The sequence below is a fragment of the Sinocyclocheilus rhinocerous genome, unplaced genomic scaffold (genome assembly GCF_001515625.1).
Source record: "Sinocyclocheilus rhinocerous isolate Xijiao unplaced genomic scaffold, SAMN03320098_v1.1 scaffold374, whole genome shotgun sequence".
NCBI lineage: Eukaryota > Metazoa > Chordata > Actinopteri > Cypriniformes > Cyprinidae > Sinocyclocheilus > Sinocyclocheilus rhinocerous.
Genome location: NW_015628519.1, coordinates 660,187 through 674,282, shown reverse-complemented (window position 1 = coordinate 674,282; position 14,096 = coordinate 660,187). Strand labels below are relative to the sequence as shown.

The window sequence follows — 14,096 nt, the reverse complement described above, 5'->3', positions numbered from 1 at the left end:
TTTTGTTGAGTAGTAACTACTCAACAATCTGGAAGCTCAATTGTGAAAAGACCATTTTCATATGAAATGGAAGCATGTGAGGGTTGTTTTGTTCAGATGCTGATGATATTAAAAATATATTTGGTCATGCAAAGATGACGTAAGAGGCAATAGCAAGATAGTTAAAAAAAAACATTTCTGATAAATTGTTGCTGTTGCTTTAAATAAAACAAACATAAGCAAGGAATTAGCTTTTTGCATTTCTCACTCATCAGTATGTTAATTTGCTTGCATGTAAAAAGCATTTTGAAAGAAATTAGTCATGAATTAATTCTGATCAAATTTGACAGAGTAAATGATTAAAAACAAACAAACAATTGAATTCTTATGACAGAGCACTGAAGCTGTCATTTTTGTGACCTCTGACCACTGCAGGGATGGAGTTCCCTGTAGATGTATTGGTGTCTGGCAGACATGAGGACTTGGAAAGTTCAGTCCAGAGCTACATGAACAAACTGCTCTACAGCAACCCAGATAACACACAATACCTTACCCTGCCCCGCATGAGAAAGGTAACACACACACACACACACACACACACAGATAATGTGGAGAATATCAGATCATACAGAAAAATAAACTTTTCTGTGCAAAGTTATAGGCCTATCCAATTTTATAATTTGGCATATGTAATGTATCTCCTAAAATGACCATAATGTGTTGAGAACAATGTTACAGCTCAAATTATACACTGATGAATCTAGGTTTTACTAAAAAAATATGTAAGTGCTTTTTAAAATCTTTTCTTTTTTTTTGCATTTAAACCCTTTAAAAACTGACCCCATTCATTTCCATTGTGCCTCACCAACAATTAAATTGTAGCCTGGAATATTCCTTTAAGAATCCTGTTCTGGCTCTTTTAGATCCGGATCAGTCCTGCCAATGTTGGGTTTGTTCCTCTTTATGGAGCCAATCTCAAACACAAAGTCCTGGCTCTGTTTGCTCCTGAGGACCAGTTCACAGGTAGCCCGCTTTCCTGCCCCTTTTACCCATCACAATAACAGCATGAATGGATTTTATGATAATAACATCATGGATAAACTTCTAGGAAAGTCACATTTGAATTTCTTTAGCATCTTATTTACCTTTATTCCGCTTTGCCTCCCTTTTTTTATTCTAGCTGTGGCATTGTTCTTGGCTGATCAGTGGCACGCAGTGGAAGATATTCTCAGAACGTCAAATCCTGCAAGAGAAGGCCTTGTAAAGGTAATCTTTCGTTTTTTTTGGAAAGCTTAGGAATTGAACTTTTTAATGAAATTATTCAGACACATTTTTGTACTTTGAACAGTGTCTATTCAGAATGTCACTTCTTTGCCAAGTCAATAAAAAGCAGAAATCTGGCATTTTCTTCGATGCCTTGTTAAGGACTTGCAAATGTTCTCAAGCACTCCTACGATGATCTTGCTTTTTTATATATATATACAGTGGGTACGGAAAGTATTCAGACCCCCTTAAATTTTCCGTACCCACTGTATATATATATATATATATATATATATATGTATTTTAGTATGTGTGTGAATGTTTAATTATAGAGAGAGAGAGGAAGAAACAAAAGCGAGGTTTGAGCAGTGAAATGTAGTGGTTTGGCCAAACAAATAATTGCAAACAGGCAGTAGTTTGTGGCTGATCAATGAGAGGTGTTTTTGTCTCAGGCTCCACACTTTGCTTACATAGGCTTGCTTTAGAAAATATTTAGAAATATTTTTTAATGTATACAGGCATTCTTTTACTCACTCACTTAAAAATACACAATGCACCCACATTTTCTTTATGCTTGCATTTGCTCATTCCACTCACTGTATTGTGGAGCGTAACACACTCCATATGTTGTAATATCCTGTGTTATCCAGTCTGGATTTCCTCTGCAGGAATATCATCTTTATAACTTGACTGTTGCATTATGTTGTACACCTGTTTAATTTTGGCATGAAATGAAGATTTACCCTATTTATTTTCTAAATCTTTTTTTCTTTTTTAACCTGTAATTTTTAATCAAAACATAACTCGATTTCCCAGTGAAACTTCAGATCCAATTTATAAAACACAATTTAGTCTCTTTTGTGAATAATTGTATTTGGGCAGGTAAGATCTGTGGGCGAGAGGATTGTCTTGTATGTGCTAAACCGCATCATTTACCGGACGGTGGAAATGGGTTCTAATGAGGTGCCGTTCCTGTGCCACGGAGAAGACGTCTTTGCCAAAATCCTCTGGAAGAATGGAGAGGCGGTGGGCTTCTACTCTGTCAAATCTAAAGGTCAGTCCTTCTCCTTGGAGAGTCTGGCAGTGCTGTAGATGCATTGCTCATTCTGCCCAATGTATGAGTAAGTTTACTTCATTAAATAATCTACAGTGTCTTCATTAAAGGATGAGTGAGATATGAAACTAGGCCTTGCCTAGTTTATAAGAAGGCAATATCACAAGCTTCTGTGTTGTGGCTTAGTAATAAAAAACTTGGTTTATGCAAAAAGGATAGACCAAAAAGGCAAAACAATTTTTTATTATTATTTTTATTATTATACAGAGAAAAGATTGATAGACCTTGAAAGCTGTAACATATAGAAGCCCATTTCTGCATAAGAAAAAAAATCATGCTTTGGTAAATTATAGTATATATGATATATTATCGGTTAATCATAAGAGAAGTAGTCAATTATAACAAAAAGTCTCCTGTGTTATCCAGTCTGGATTTCCTCTGCAGGAATATCATCTTTATAACTTGACTGTTGCATTATGTTGTACACCTGTTTAATTTTGGCATGAAATGAAGATTTACCCTATTTATTTTCTAAATCTTTTTTTCTTTTTTAACCTGTAATTTTTAATCAAAACATAACTCGATTTCCCAGTGAAACTTCAGATCCAATTTATAAAACACAATTTAGTCTCTTTTGTGAATAATTGTATTTGGGCAGGTAAGATCTGTGGGCGAGAGGATTGTCTTGTATGTGCTAAACCGCATCATTTACCGGACGGTGGAAATGGGTTCTAATGAGGTGCCGTTCCTGTGCCACGGAGAAGACGTCTTTGCCAAAATCCTCTGGAAGAATGGAGAGGCGGTGGGCTTCTACTCTGTCAAATCTAAAGGTCAGTCCTTCTCCTTGGAGAGTCTGGCAGTGCTGTAGATGCATTGCTCATTCTGCCCAATGTATGAGTAAGTTTACTTCATTAAATAATCTACAGTGTCTTCATTAAAGGATGAGTGAGATATGAAACTAGGCCTTGCCTAGTTTATAAGAAGGCAATCTCACAAGCTTCTGTGTTGTGGCTTAGTAATAAAAAACTTGGTTTATGCAAAAAGGATATAGACCAAAAAGTCAAAACAATTTTTTATTATTATTTTTATTATTATACAGAGAAAAGATTGATAGAATCTTGAAAGCTGTAACATATAGAAGCCCATTTCTGCATAAGAAAAAAAATCATGCTTTGGTAAATTATAGTATATATGATATATTATCGGTTAATCATAAGAGAAGTAGTCAATTATAACAAAAAGTCATAATTATAATGAAAAATTAGAAAACAGAAGTGGCACCTCATTAAAATGAGGATTTGTTTTGTCATAATTATGACTTATCTCATAATCATGACTTGCTATGCTGTAATTATGACTATTCAGACATTTTATATCATAATGATGACTCATAATTTAGACTTTATCTCATTATTATGACTTAGTATCTCCGTTTCGAATGTCACATTTATGACTGTTTTGTACATCATAAATCTGAATTTTTATTTAAAAAATTGGCTTTTTATGTCATTTTGCCTTCTCAAAATTATTTAGTGAAACAGCTATAATTTTCTGAAGGTAATTATATTGGATATGATGATGATCATCATTACTGCTATTAGTTAATAATTATTATAATATTTAATTATTATAATCCAATATAATTTGAACTGTTCATGAAAATAAGTGTCACTGTTCAAGATAAACTATATTTTTGATAGTATTGTAGATGGAAACCAGTGTAACATGCAGTGATTTTGCACCAGACATTTCTTCCATCTGCTGTGTTTGTTCTCCCTTACAGGTAGCCTGTGTAATAGCTTTGTGAGCCAGTACTACCTACTTCCTGTCATGGACACTATTTTTGTGCGGAAAGATCACCGTGGTAACGGTCATGGCTTGCAGATGTTGGAGGACTTTGTGGACTCCTTTAAAGATGATGAACTGGGCTTGAAATACCCTTTAACACCAGCAATGCAAAAGGGTCAGAAATCTTCTTCATTTCTGTGTCGTTTTAAATGCCCCTTTACTAGTTTGTAACCTTATACTCTACAAGGAAGGAAAAAGATTTGAATAAGGTGACAGTGTAGAATTTTAGTAAGCAAATGACTCTTGCAAATGCCTGTCTTGCACTATGTTATTGTATAGAGGATTTGTTTTGAGACTTGCTCATAGCTGTATTGAAAATAGAAAAGCTGTATTAAATATTAAGCAACTGTAAAAATTAAATATTAAAACAACTGTTTCAGCATTGATAATAACATCAAATCAGGGTCTTCTCGAGCACCAAATCAGCATATTATAAGTACTAGAATATTATACATTTTCTGAATTAAATCTAGGGTGTACTCATTTCTGCAATCCTTCATTTAAACAAAATTGGCTAATTTACTTATCTTACAGAAAATATTGGCATATATTTTGTTGTTTTTATTAAGTATATGTTTAATATGTTTCAATTTTGCCATCTTTCCATGAATTATATTAATTATATTAGTGATCGTTAAGAAAATACATCTTTTATATTTATTCAGAGGGGGTGTACTCATTTATGCTGTGCACTGTATGTGAATATATCACATGCAGTATATGTTTCATTAATTGTTTGCTTTTACTATGTATATTATGCAATTAGATTGTAAATAAATATAAAGGGCTAAATTTCTTTAATATGTTTTACTAAATGTATATAAAGAGTAATTTAAAAAATATATATGCTCCAGTATGCAGACAGTACCTGAGCGCATACTCGGCCGATGTGGACCTGCTGTGGGAGGTGGAAGGAGTTGGAGGTCCCTACCAGAAAGTGAAAGTGGCAAGCAAACTTGGCTCCGTGACACTACAATGTAAGTGCCTCTTCCTGGGTCATATCTGCCACTGGCCCTCTTTAAACTCCTAACAGTTGTGGGGTTGCTTGCTTCTCAAAATGGCAGCTTTTACCAGTATATCTCATTGTTCATTGCAAGAGGCATCACACTATCAGCTCAGTTTCACATCTTTACTTGATTTATAGTTTAGATTTTAGATTTGTTGTGTCCATCTCCATACAGGCAACCACAGCTCATGGGCAGCAGAAGAAAGCAAAAACGGACAGGTTGCGGTTAATGAGGTGGAGATGACCGAGGAGAGCTGCCTGGACATCACGGTAAATTTGATCCTATCTTTATGTAGTATATCTAGATGTTTTTCTTAGTGTTTTTTAGCTTTAATAGCAGTTGGGCTAAAGGGGATGAATTTAGAGACACTTCTCAGAAACACATTTTAGCTTGTGTACAGCTACTGTAACTCTAATTTCCCTTTATTATATGTAATATTTGTGTGTCTGTTTTTTTTATAGCACTATGATAGGGTTTTTTTAGCATTAAAAGATTAGTCAACCTAATTTTTTTGAGGATCTGTTACTCAACTGAAGGTTTGTGTTTAGCTTCAGTATAAGAAACACATTTGAATAGTTTCTGGTGGATATGAACCTATTATACAGGGCTTCTTTAGTCAGACAACCCACAGACTAGTTTATTTGGGAAATATGTAGTTTTGTACATGCCTGCTTCATTGTTGTGCTTTCTTCTGAATATGAGATATCTGTATATGTGGGTATTTATAGAATCTGTTAACCCTTGACTGAGTAGAGTGAATTGTATTTATTCTTGTTTTACAGGAGGATGTGGTGGTAGTCAACAAACATCTCAAAGTAGCAGAAGGTTTGGATTTGTGTTCGATTTATCATTCTAAAACACCCTTTTCTGCCAATTCAGGCAGTTTAAGTGGGTGATAAAGCCTTTTCTTTTTTTCTTCATCTCGCTGTAGAAATGAGTGGCTTGCCCATTTCCACACGCACACGGAGCAGCGAACGCAGACAAAAGAAAAGGCCACGGGAAGAACCAGAAGAGAGTGCTGTGGAGAACCGACCTGAAAAAATCAACAGGTCTCTAAAAACGCCTCACATATGACACCTCAATGACTGGTTGCTTTCAGAGGTTATCCTTAAGATTACAGTAATGAGGATTTACTCGTGTGCCATTGAGATAAAATGTGTAAAATGTTTTTTAGTTGATAATCAATACAGTGAAATGTTAACATTGTAAAACATATATATATAATTTTTTTATATATAAAATATATTTAAACAATTTTTAATTAAAAAAAAAAAACAATCATGTGATGGCAAAGCTGAATTTTCAGTCGAAAGTCTCACATGATACTTTAGAGATCATTATTATGCAGATATAGTGCTCAGTTTCTTATTATTATCAATTTTGAAAACAGATGTACCAGAAAATGTAATGTATAATTCTAAAAAGTCCGAATTACTGTATTGTCCTCTTTGTCATTTATTACCTGTATATTGAATTTAGAGTGGTCGAACCAGAAACAGAGACAAAACCTGATGCTGTTGTGCCAGAGACTAAAGAACACACGGATGGAGAAAGTGGAGGAGGAGAAGATGGAGCAGCAACCTCTGTCCAGGTGGAGGAGGCTGTATCCAATGAGGCCCCTGCAGACACAGAAATGCTGGTGAGGGACAGCAGCATCCTTTGTTGGTTGTCTTATCTGGTACACTATTTCATCACTGGTTTAATATGAGGCCAAACAAGTTGGCTTACAACAGTTGCCAATGCAAATTATGTTTGTGGTTCATAAAACAGTATGTTCTGTGAGCCAGAGGTGCACATTTTATGTCAGTTCACGCATACAAATATGTGCAAACCCAAATCAGGTATTGAATTCTCTGTGTCTCTGTGAAGGTGGCAGAAGTCAATGGAGAAATGACTGACAGTCAAGAAGAAGAGAATGAGGGGTCAGCAGTCACAACAGAGGATGCAAAGGCTGAACCTGTCATCCAAAATGGCACTGCTGAGGAGATGGAGGCAGAGGGAGAAGCACAGGTAAACTATTTAGTTCAGGTTAAGGTCAAGGTTGTACTGTTACATGATTTGAGCAATCTGTATGCACTACCATTTGGGTCATTTATTTTTTACATTTTTTAAGAATGTCTCTTATGCTCACCAAGACTGCATATTTATTTGAGAAAATACTGTAAAAACCGTATTAGTGTGAAATATGTTTACAATGTAATATAACTGTTTTCTGTTGTAAAATATCTTAAAATAAAACCCAAAATAAAATGTAAAATTTTAACAAAGAATGCTGTTAACATTGTCACAAATCATGTCAGATCTGTGGCATAGCGGTCAGTGTGCCTCTAATATGTTGAGCTGTGGTGCTAACATGAGCAATACAAGTTCAAACCCTACTCACAACATCTCTTCCTGAATATTTGGGAAATTTTAGGAAAAATGGAATTCATAGTCATCATATAGTGTTTTTTTTTTTTATTAAGAGCATCAATGTCACTACTTAGACTAGACCTAAACCGAATCCTTATCTGGTTTGTCTTGTTAAGGATGACATCATTAACACCCCTGAAGAGTCTGAAGTAGTGGAACAGATCGACCAAGAACTTGTTACTGAGGAGAAACAGGATGCAGAGGCAGAAGTTTCTTCTCCAGTTGAGGAGGAAGAGGAAGTTCAGCAGGAACAGGAAGTAGCTTCTGCAGTTGAGCATGTAGCTTCAGCACTTGAGAAAACCGAAGACACTGATCATCCACCAGCTGTTCCTGAGGCGCCAGTCATTCCAGCCGACCTGGTTGAGTGTGTTTCCTCTGTGCGGGACAGTGATGCGGTAGAGGAAGCATCTGCTCCTGAGCAAGAAGCTCCACAGGAGGAGACATCTGCTTCTCCTAGTGCAGCAGGTGAAGAAGAAGTCATTATAGAGACAGAGGAGCCAGCTCTGAACCAACAAGATGAGACTGCCTCCGATGAGCCACTTGAGACAGAGGAAAGCCAACCTGCAACGGAGGACTCCGAAAAAGAGGAGCCAGAGGAAGAGAATTTACCTGAGACGGATGAAAAAGAGGAACAGAAAGAAGAGGAGGACACTGCCACCACTGAAGATGATGATGATGATGATTATGATTATGAGGGGAAAAGCTCAAACGAAACTCACGATTCTCCTCCTGGGGTTCGAGTTCTTCGAGGAGGCAGGATCAAACCCGTCCCGCCAACACCCAAGCGCACATCCAGTAGACTGAGCAAAGCTGTGGTCATACAGGTGGTGGATGAGGAGTTTGGTGATGAAGAAGAAGAAGAGGAGGAGGAGGAGGAAGAAAAGCTCACAAGCACTGAAGAGGAGAAGGGGAGCACAGAGGAAGATGAAGCTGCCGAACACAATTCGGGAGAAGAGGAGGAGCCGCCGGAGACTGACAGGAGAGTCTTGCGGAGGAAAGCCAAAGTGATCCAGGCCACACCCACAAAAGCAAAAAGACGCAGTAAAAACTGATTTCATTCATTCTCCATGACACTCCAGTACACTCAATTAAAAAAACATAGTATGTAAGTTAGTAGGCACTACTTAGTACACACACATACCACGATCTGTTCTAGAAAGTATTGAGCGTCTTTTATACTTGGGTTAGGGTTTATAATAGGTGGTGTTTACAACATCTAGTTTTTGGTTTTGGTTCAGGTTTTGTTTTATGACTAAAAGAGAAAATTCAAACAAAATGGGCAGTATTTCGTAAGCACAGTCCTTGATAATAATGCTGACTGCTCACAATTATAACTGTGATTTTTATCTCCTTTTCTTTTGATTAACCTGATGCTTATTGAATGCAGCTTAAACTGCTTATAAAAAAGCAGCTATAAGCTTGCAAATTTACAATGTGAAGATCTTATATTAGGCGTGCTGCTGTGGATTGAGTTTCACCATTATCGTTTCAGATTTTGTCCTCACAAATGTTTTGATTTCGATTTTGTTTCACCTCACACAATAAGGTTTTAAGGAGGTCCTTTCACATTTATAACTACCTTTCAGATGATAGGTTATTACATTTGTTCTCAAAGTTACGTGAATTAAGGCATTGCTATGCACGCCCATACATATACACGAACATATGTACGTGTATTCACACATAAATATGCAAGTATGTTTATACCTGAGGAAAGTGCAGGTTAATAGAAAGTTTACATGAAGGCTAATATGTTTTGGTTAATTATATATATGGTGTGTTTAGCATCCAAAACAGATTTGCGTTTAAATATCTTAATGTCTTATTTTAAATACCAACTCTAGATTATATATTAAGCTGAAAACTAGTACATAAAACATGAGTGGGGAATCTTTATAATTTTGGCTTTAAGTAATGTAATATTAAGAGTCGTGTTGACACCTGTTAGCATTTTACTCATGGTTTGTTTCGTTGACATTTTTCGTTCTGCTTATACTTGTTTTTTTCCCCAAAAAATTCTAAACCCACGTGTTAGTAAATAGCGCATATATATGGTCTAATCATATTTTGTTAAAGCTGTGAAAGAAATTGCTCACACATTTCAGTTTTTGAGTTTTAATGTGGGTGACCACATGAGGGCGCACTTGGATGTTAAAAAAAGCCATTGCGGGAGTCTCTTCACACTCTTTCAAGACTGTTGTTTGTCTTCGCCGTTATCTCATTGTGGACACCTGAGGTCAGTTGCTTGCATTTTTATATCAGGTGAAAATATGGAAAAGAACTCTAGAAATGACCTTTATACGTGTATTCTTCCAGATTTCCTCTCAACTTAAAGGAGTCAAAGTTAATGCTTTTTGTTGACAGAAAATCAAATAAAAGTAGACATTTTTGATCACAATCTTGAGTGCTTTAAACTTTATTTACTTATTTTAGGTGTTTGAGCAATATTTTTCTGGAGTAGTTTTCTCAAACCATGATTTTCCTGTAGTAAATAAATACCTTTCTTGTATATTCCATGTCCTCCTCAGTTTTTTTCAACCCAGTTTCGTTCACATGAATGTGTAAATATTAATGCTCTGTGCTCTGAGCTGTGTAAACATACACACATGGATGAGGCGGAGTGATTTTGTACAGCTGGGTTGAATGATATTTCGGTGCCAATCATTTGCTAAGCAAGGTGTGTCAGAGAGTGCATGTGCCGCCTCTTTTGTGTTTTCTAACAAAAGCCACCCAGCTGGCTTTTTCTGCCTTACCCTACCTTGTTCTTCCAGCTTTTATCCATTTTAGCAAATTTTAGTCAATTTCCACATCTTTTGAATTTCGTTTTTCATTGACTATATGTGTGCAACTGCTCATCTTAAAAGAGAATTGGTAAAGGGGTATTTTGATAGGTTTTCAAGGAAATAGATGGAAACCTAACAAAAGATACCTCTTTATGTATATTTCACACATTTTGAATTGTGCATGGTTTTTGCAAACCAATTGTGCAAGGTATATATCTGCAAGTGTGTGTGTGTACCTGCACGTACGTCTGTGTATTTGTGGTGTGGGTGCACTAGCTGTTCTGTGTGTGTGTGTGTGTGTGTGTGTTTTATGGTCCTGGCTGATTAAGCTTGGCACTGTCAGGAGTGGGTTTGTGTGTGTAATTAATGATGTGTCTCCTGCTCTCTCCCATGGTAAAGGCTAATAGGATTTCCCAGCCCCAGGCTACAGTGAGGAGAGGCTGGGCGCATGAGGAAGTGTGCAGGAGAGGAGAGGGGAGGCAGATTGCGAGAGGTGATAGGAGAGGTGACAACGCAGGAGGTTTGAGCAGGTGGAGGTGAGAGGTTACAGAGAATTCTGGATGGTCTGGACACGCTTAAGCGGAGAATTTGGGCTGCTGTGGGAAAAGGGAGAATGTTTTAAAACGGTAAAACCTCTAGAGAAAGAAACTGCTAAAAAAAAAGAAACATGTAATTTAACATTTTATGGGGAAAAAAGATTTTCTAGTCCTTTTGAGATTTTTTTTTATTATAGGAAAAGGTATTTATTCAACTATGTTTATATTATTGTATATTCATGTATTACAGTGTTTACAAATATTTTGAAAATTAGAAATAGTTTTTTAGTTTATTTTCAGTCATCATTAGTTATATTCAGCTAAAATAGGTAAAATGTAGCTAGCCATTTAAACCAATTTAAACCTTATAATATTGCTATTTTATATTTTCATCAATATTAAAAAATAAATTAAATATCAATAAAAAAAATATATATATAATAGTATTAAATAATTTAATTTAAATCATTTTAAACTATTTAATATTAATACTATATTATTTACATCTATTTATTTCTTTTTCTTGTTTTTTTTCTACAAAAAGTTATTAATTTAATAAAGTATTTTAAATAGTATTTTAATGTATTTAAATATTTACAGATATTTGAAAAAAATAGAAATACAATTACTAGTATAATGCATCGTAGTTTATTTTCAGTCAGCTTTAAAGTTAGTTACAGCTGAAATGAATAAACTGTAACAGACACTTTTAAAACCATTTAATATCACTATTGTATATACTATATGCACAGAATAGAAAACAGTGTAATAACAACCTTTTAAAATAGTCCTACCAAACAGGTTTATAATGTGCAATTGGGACATTTTGAGCTGAACTAAAAATACACAAGAACAAATCTAAATGTAATTTTCCATCTGAAAAAAACCCCCCTCACAATCAGTAGTTGATTGATAGATTTGTTTAAAGCAAAAACAACTTTTGATTGTTTAATTTCCTCAGCTATATTCAAGTTTGCTCAAATAAAACTGTTCACGATTATGCTTAAATGTTTGACCTTCGAAGAGTCTGAAATCAAAAAGAAAATGTGCAAATATAACTGTAATCTCTAAAGAGAAGAGAAAAGGTGACGAGAACGATAATAAAACCTAGGCTGAAGAGTGCGATAGAGTAAGCAAACCAAAGTGAGGAGGGATGCTGAGAGGCTTTGCAGTGAAAGAGACTTTCTAGGGGTTCCTGTGCTGTGGGGCTGATTGTGTGCCGGGTGGAGGGGGGCATTGTGGGATAGCATGGGACGGAGAAACGGGAGGGAGAGAGGTGTGAGAGAACGAGCAGGTGATTTATAACAACAACAGAAGGCTTCTCTCCCCTCCACCACCTCCTCTTCCCTCTCACTGAAGCAAAACAAGGAAATCCATTACAAAAAGGCTCTTGTGATAATGGACTTTGCTGTGTGTGTGTGTGCAGAACCAAGACATCGGATATATTTGGGTAATAAAAGTGTAAAGATTTTTTCTGAGATGTACAAGTGTGCCTGTGAAGCTCCGATTCGTATGTCTATGTGTATACACACACACATTTTCAGTCCCCGAGCTCCTTGCCTTCTCGTCCTCACCTCCCTGAGATAAAGACCTCTATTCTACCTCACCGAACGAGAGATGGTGCTGGCAGGGCTCCAGGGAGAAAACAGAGAGAAGGAGGAGAAGTAAATAATAGAGGAATATGGCAGGCAGTAATGGTATGGTGGCACTGAAGACCACGTTCTCCACGGCAGGAGGGGCTGCATGCGGGATCTAGCCCGGCTCAGAGTCTCTCTGGGGGAGGAGATGGTGTGGAAGAGCCTGTGCCTGCTCCTCTCACATTACCCCTTATGTTAAAACCAGTCAGGGGGAAAATTGGGGCCTGCGTGGTCCTCCGCAGGCCCACCTGAGCCCACTGAGACAAGGGATGGGGAAGGAGGGGGACCTACAAGTCCCTAAATGCATGAGTAATAAGAGTCATAACCTTGAAAACATGTTGGGCATGAAAGCAGATACATGTGAAATGCATGTTTGTTGTTTGAATGTGATTGCTGTCAACACCGATGTAAGAGAGAGTAGGAAAACTTTGCAGATAAGTTTGAATGGATTTACAGGAATGACTGAATTACTTATTCATATTAACAATTATACATTATATCCTCACTTTGGAAATACCCATAAAGGGCTTCAAGAATTTATTTAATGGATTTATAAAAAAAATAAAAAATATTCCTGGGACAATGTTCCAGGTTGTCCCCACCTGATGGCAGTATCAACAGCTAAAATCTTATTTTTGTTTTTTGTTTTGTTTAGTGTTATTTTTTTGTTGATTTGTTTGATAGTTTGTCTTGTTTAGTTATAATTATTTGCTCTAAGAATGTTTGTTTTTTGTTGTTGTTTTTGGTTTTAGTGATTTTGTTGGATTTGTTTCGTTGGCTCTAAGATGAGTTTAGTTTTTGTTTTGTTAATGACTTCTCTTTTGTGATTTGTTTTGTTTGATGATGTGTTTTGTTTAGTAACTTTACTGTTTTGTTTGGTGGTCTCTTAAGATTCATTTAGTCTTGCATGTGACATTTCTTTGGTGAATTTTGTGTGGTGGTTTAGTGGATTTGTCTTGTTTGGTCAGCTCTAAGATTGTTTTTGTTTTGTTTGTTTAGTGACTTCTGTGATTTGTTTTATTTGGTGTTTGTTTTCTTTAGTGACTGGTGATTTTTGTTTGATGGACTATAAGATTGTTTTTGTTTAATTGATTGAATGCTGCGCTGAAAGACCTTGTAGTACTGAGTCACTTTTAACATTGAATAACTTTTACCGAGATAACAGTTTAAAAAAAAATTTTTTTTTACATTTTCTTTGTGGTTATAAAAAATTTTTTTTTACAAAACAAATATCAGTTTCTTTTTTTCGTTCATGTTAAATCATTTTACCTGTACTATGAGTGCTTACTTGGTTTTGCAAAATTTGAGATTTAACATTTAACATGAAAAATTTTGGTTTAACAACAGTTAGCAAACAATGGGATGTCTTAGGAAATTAAATTAAATTTAACCCAGTTTATATACTATATATTTTGATTACATTGAATCCTTTAAACCTAAATACTGTAGTGTCAGTTTCTACATTTCTCTCTAGTGTCAAAACTAGTTAATTAAATACTTACAAAATTATGCCCCCCTATGTCCAGGTGACATTTGTCTAGACAATTGTTTTTCTTCACTAGCCCAAAAGATGGCGC

The 14,096-nt window shown here is 35.8% G+C and overlaps 1 protein-coding gene across 1 annotated transcript; it reads left to right on the top strand.

The window, feature by feature from the left end:
* Positions 1-409: 409 nt before the first annotated feature.
* Positions 410-9,572, top strand: LOC107737867 (soluble lamin-associated protein of 75 kDa-like). Its single transcript, XM_016549500.1, has 12 exons — positions 410-551; positions 903-1,002; positions 1,160-1,245; positions 2,125-2,296; positions 4,080-4,259; positions 4,999-5,121; positions 5,326-5,420; positions 5,934-5,976; positions 6,083-6,200; positions 6,631-6,790; positions 7,021-7,161; positions 7,680-9,572. The coding sequence occupies exons 1-12, from the start codon at positions 417-419 to the stop codon at positions 8,613-8,615; spliced, it is 2,289 nt and encodes a 762-aa protein (XP_016404986.1). The 5' UTR covers positions 410-416; the 3' UTR covers positions 8,616-9,572.
* Positions 9,573-14,096: the final 4,524 nt, after the last annotated feature.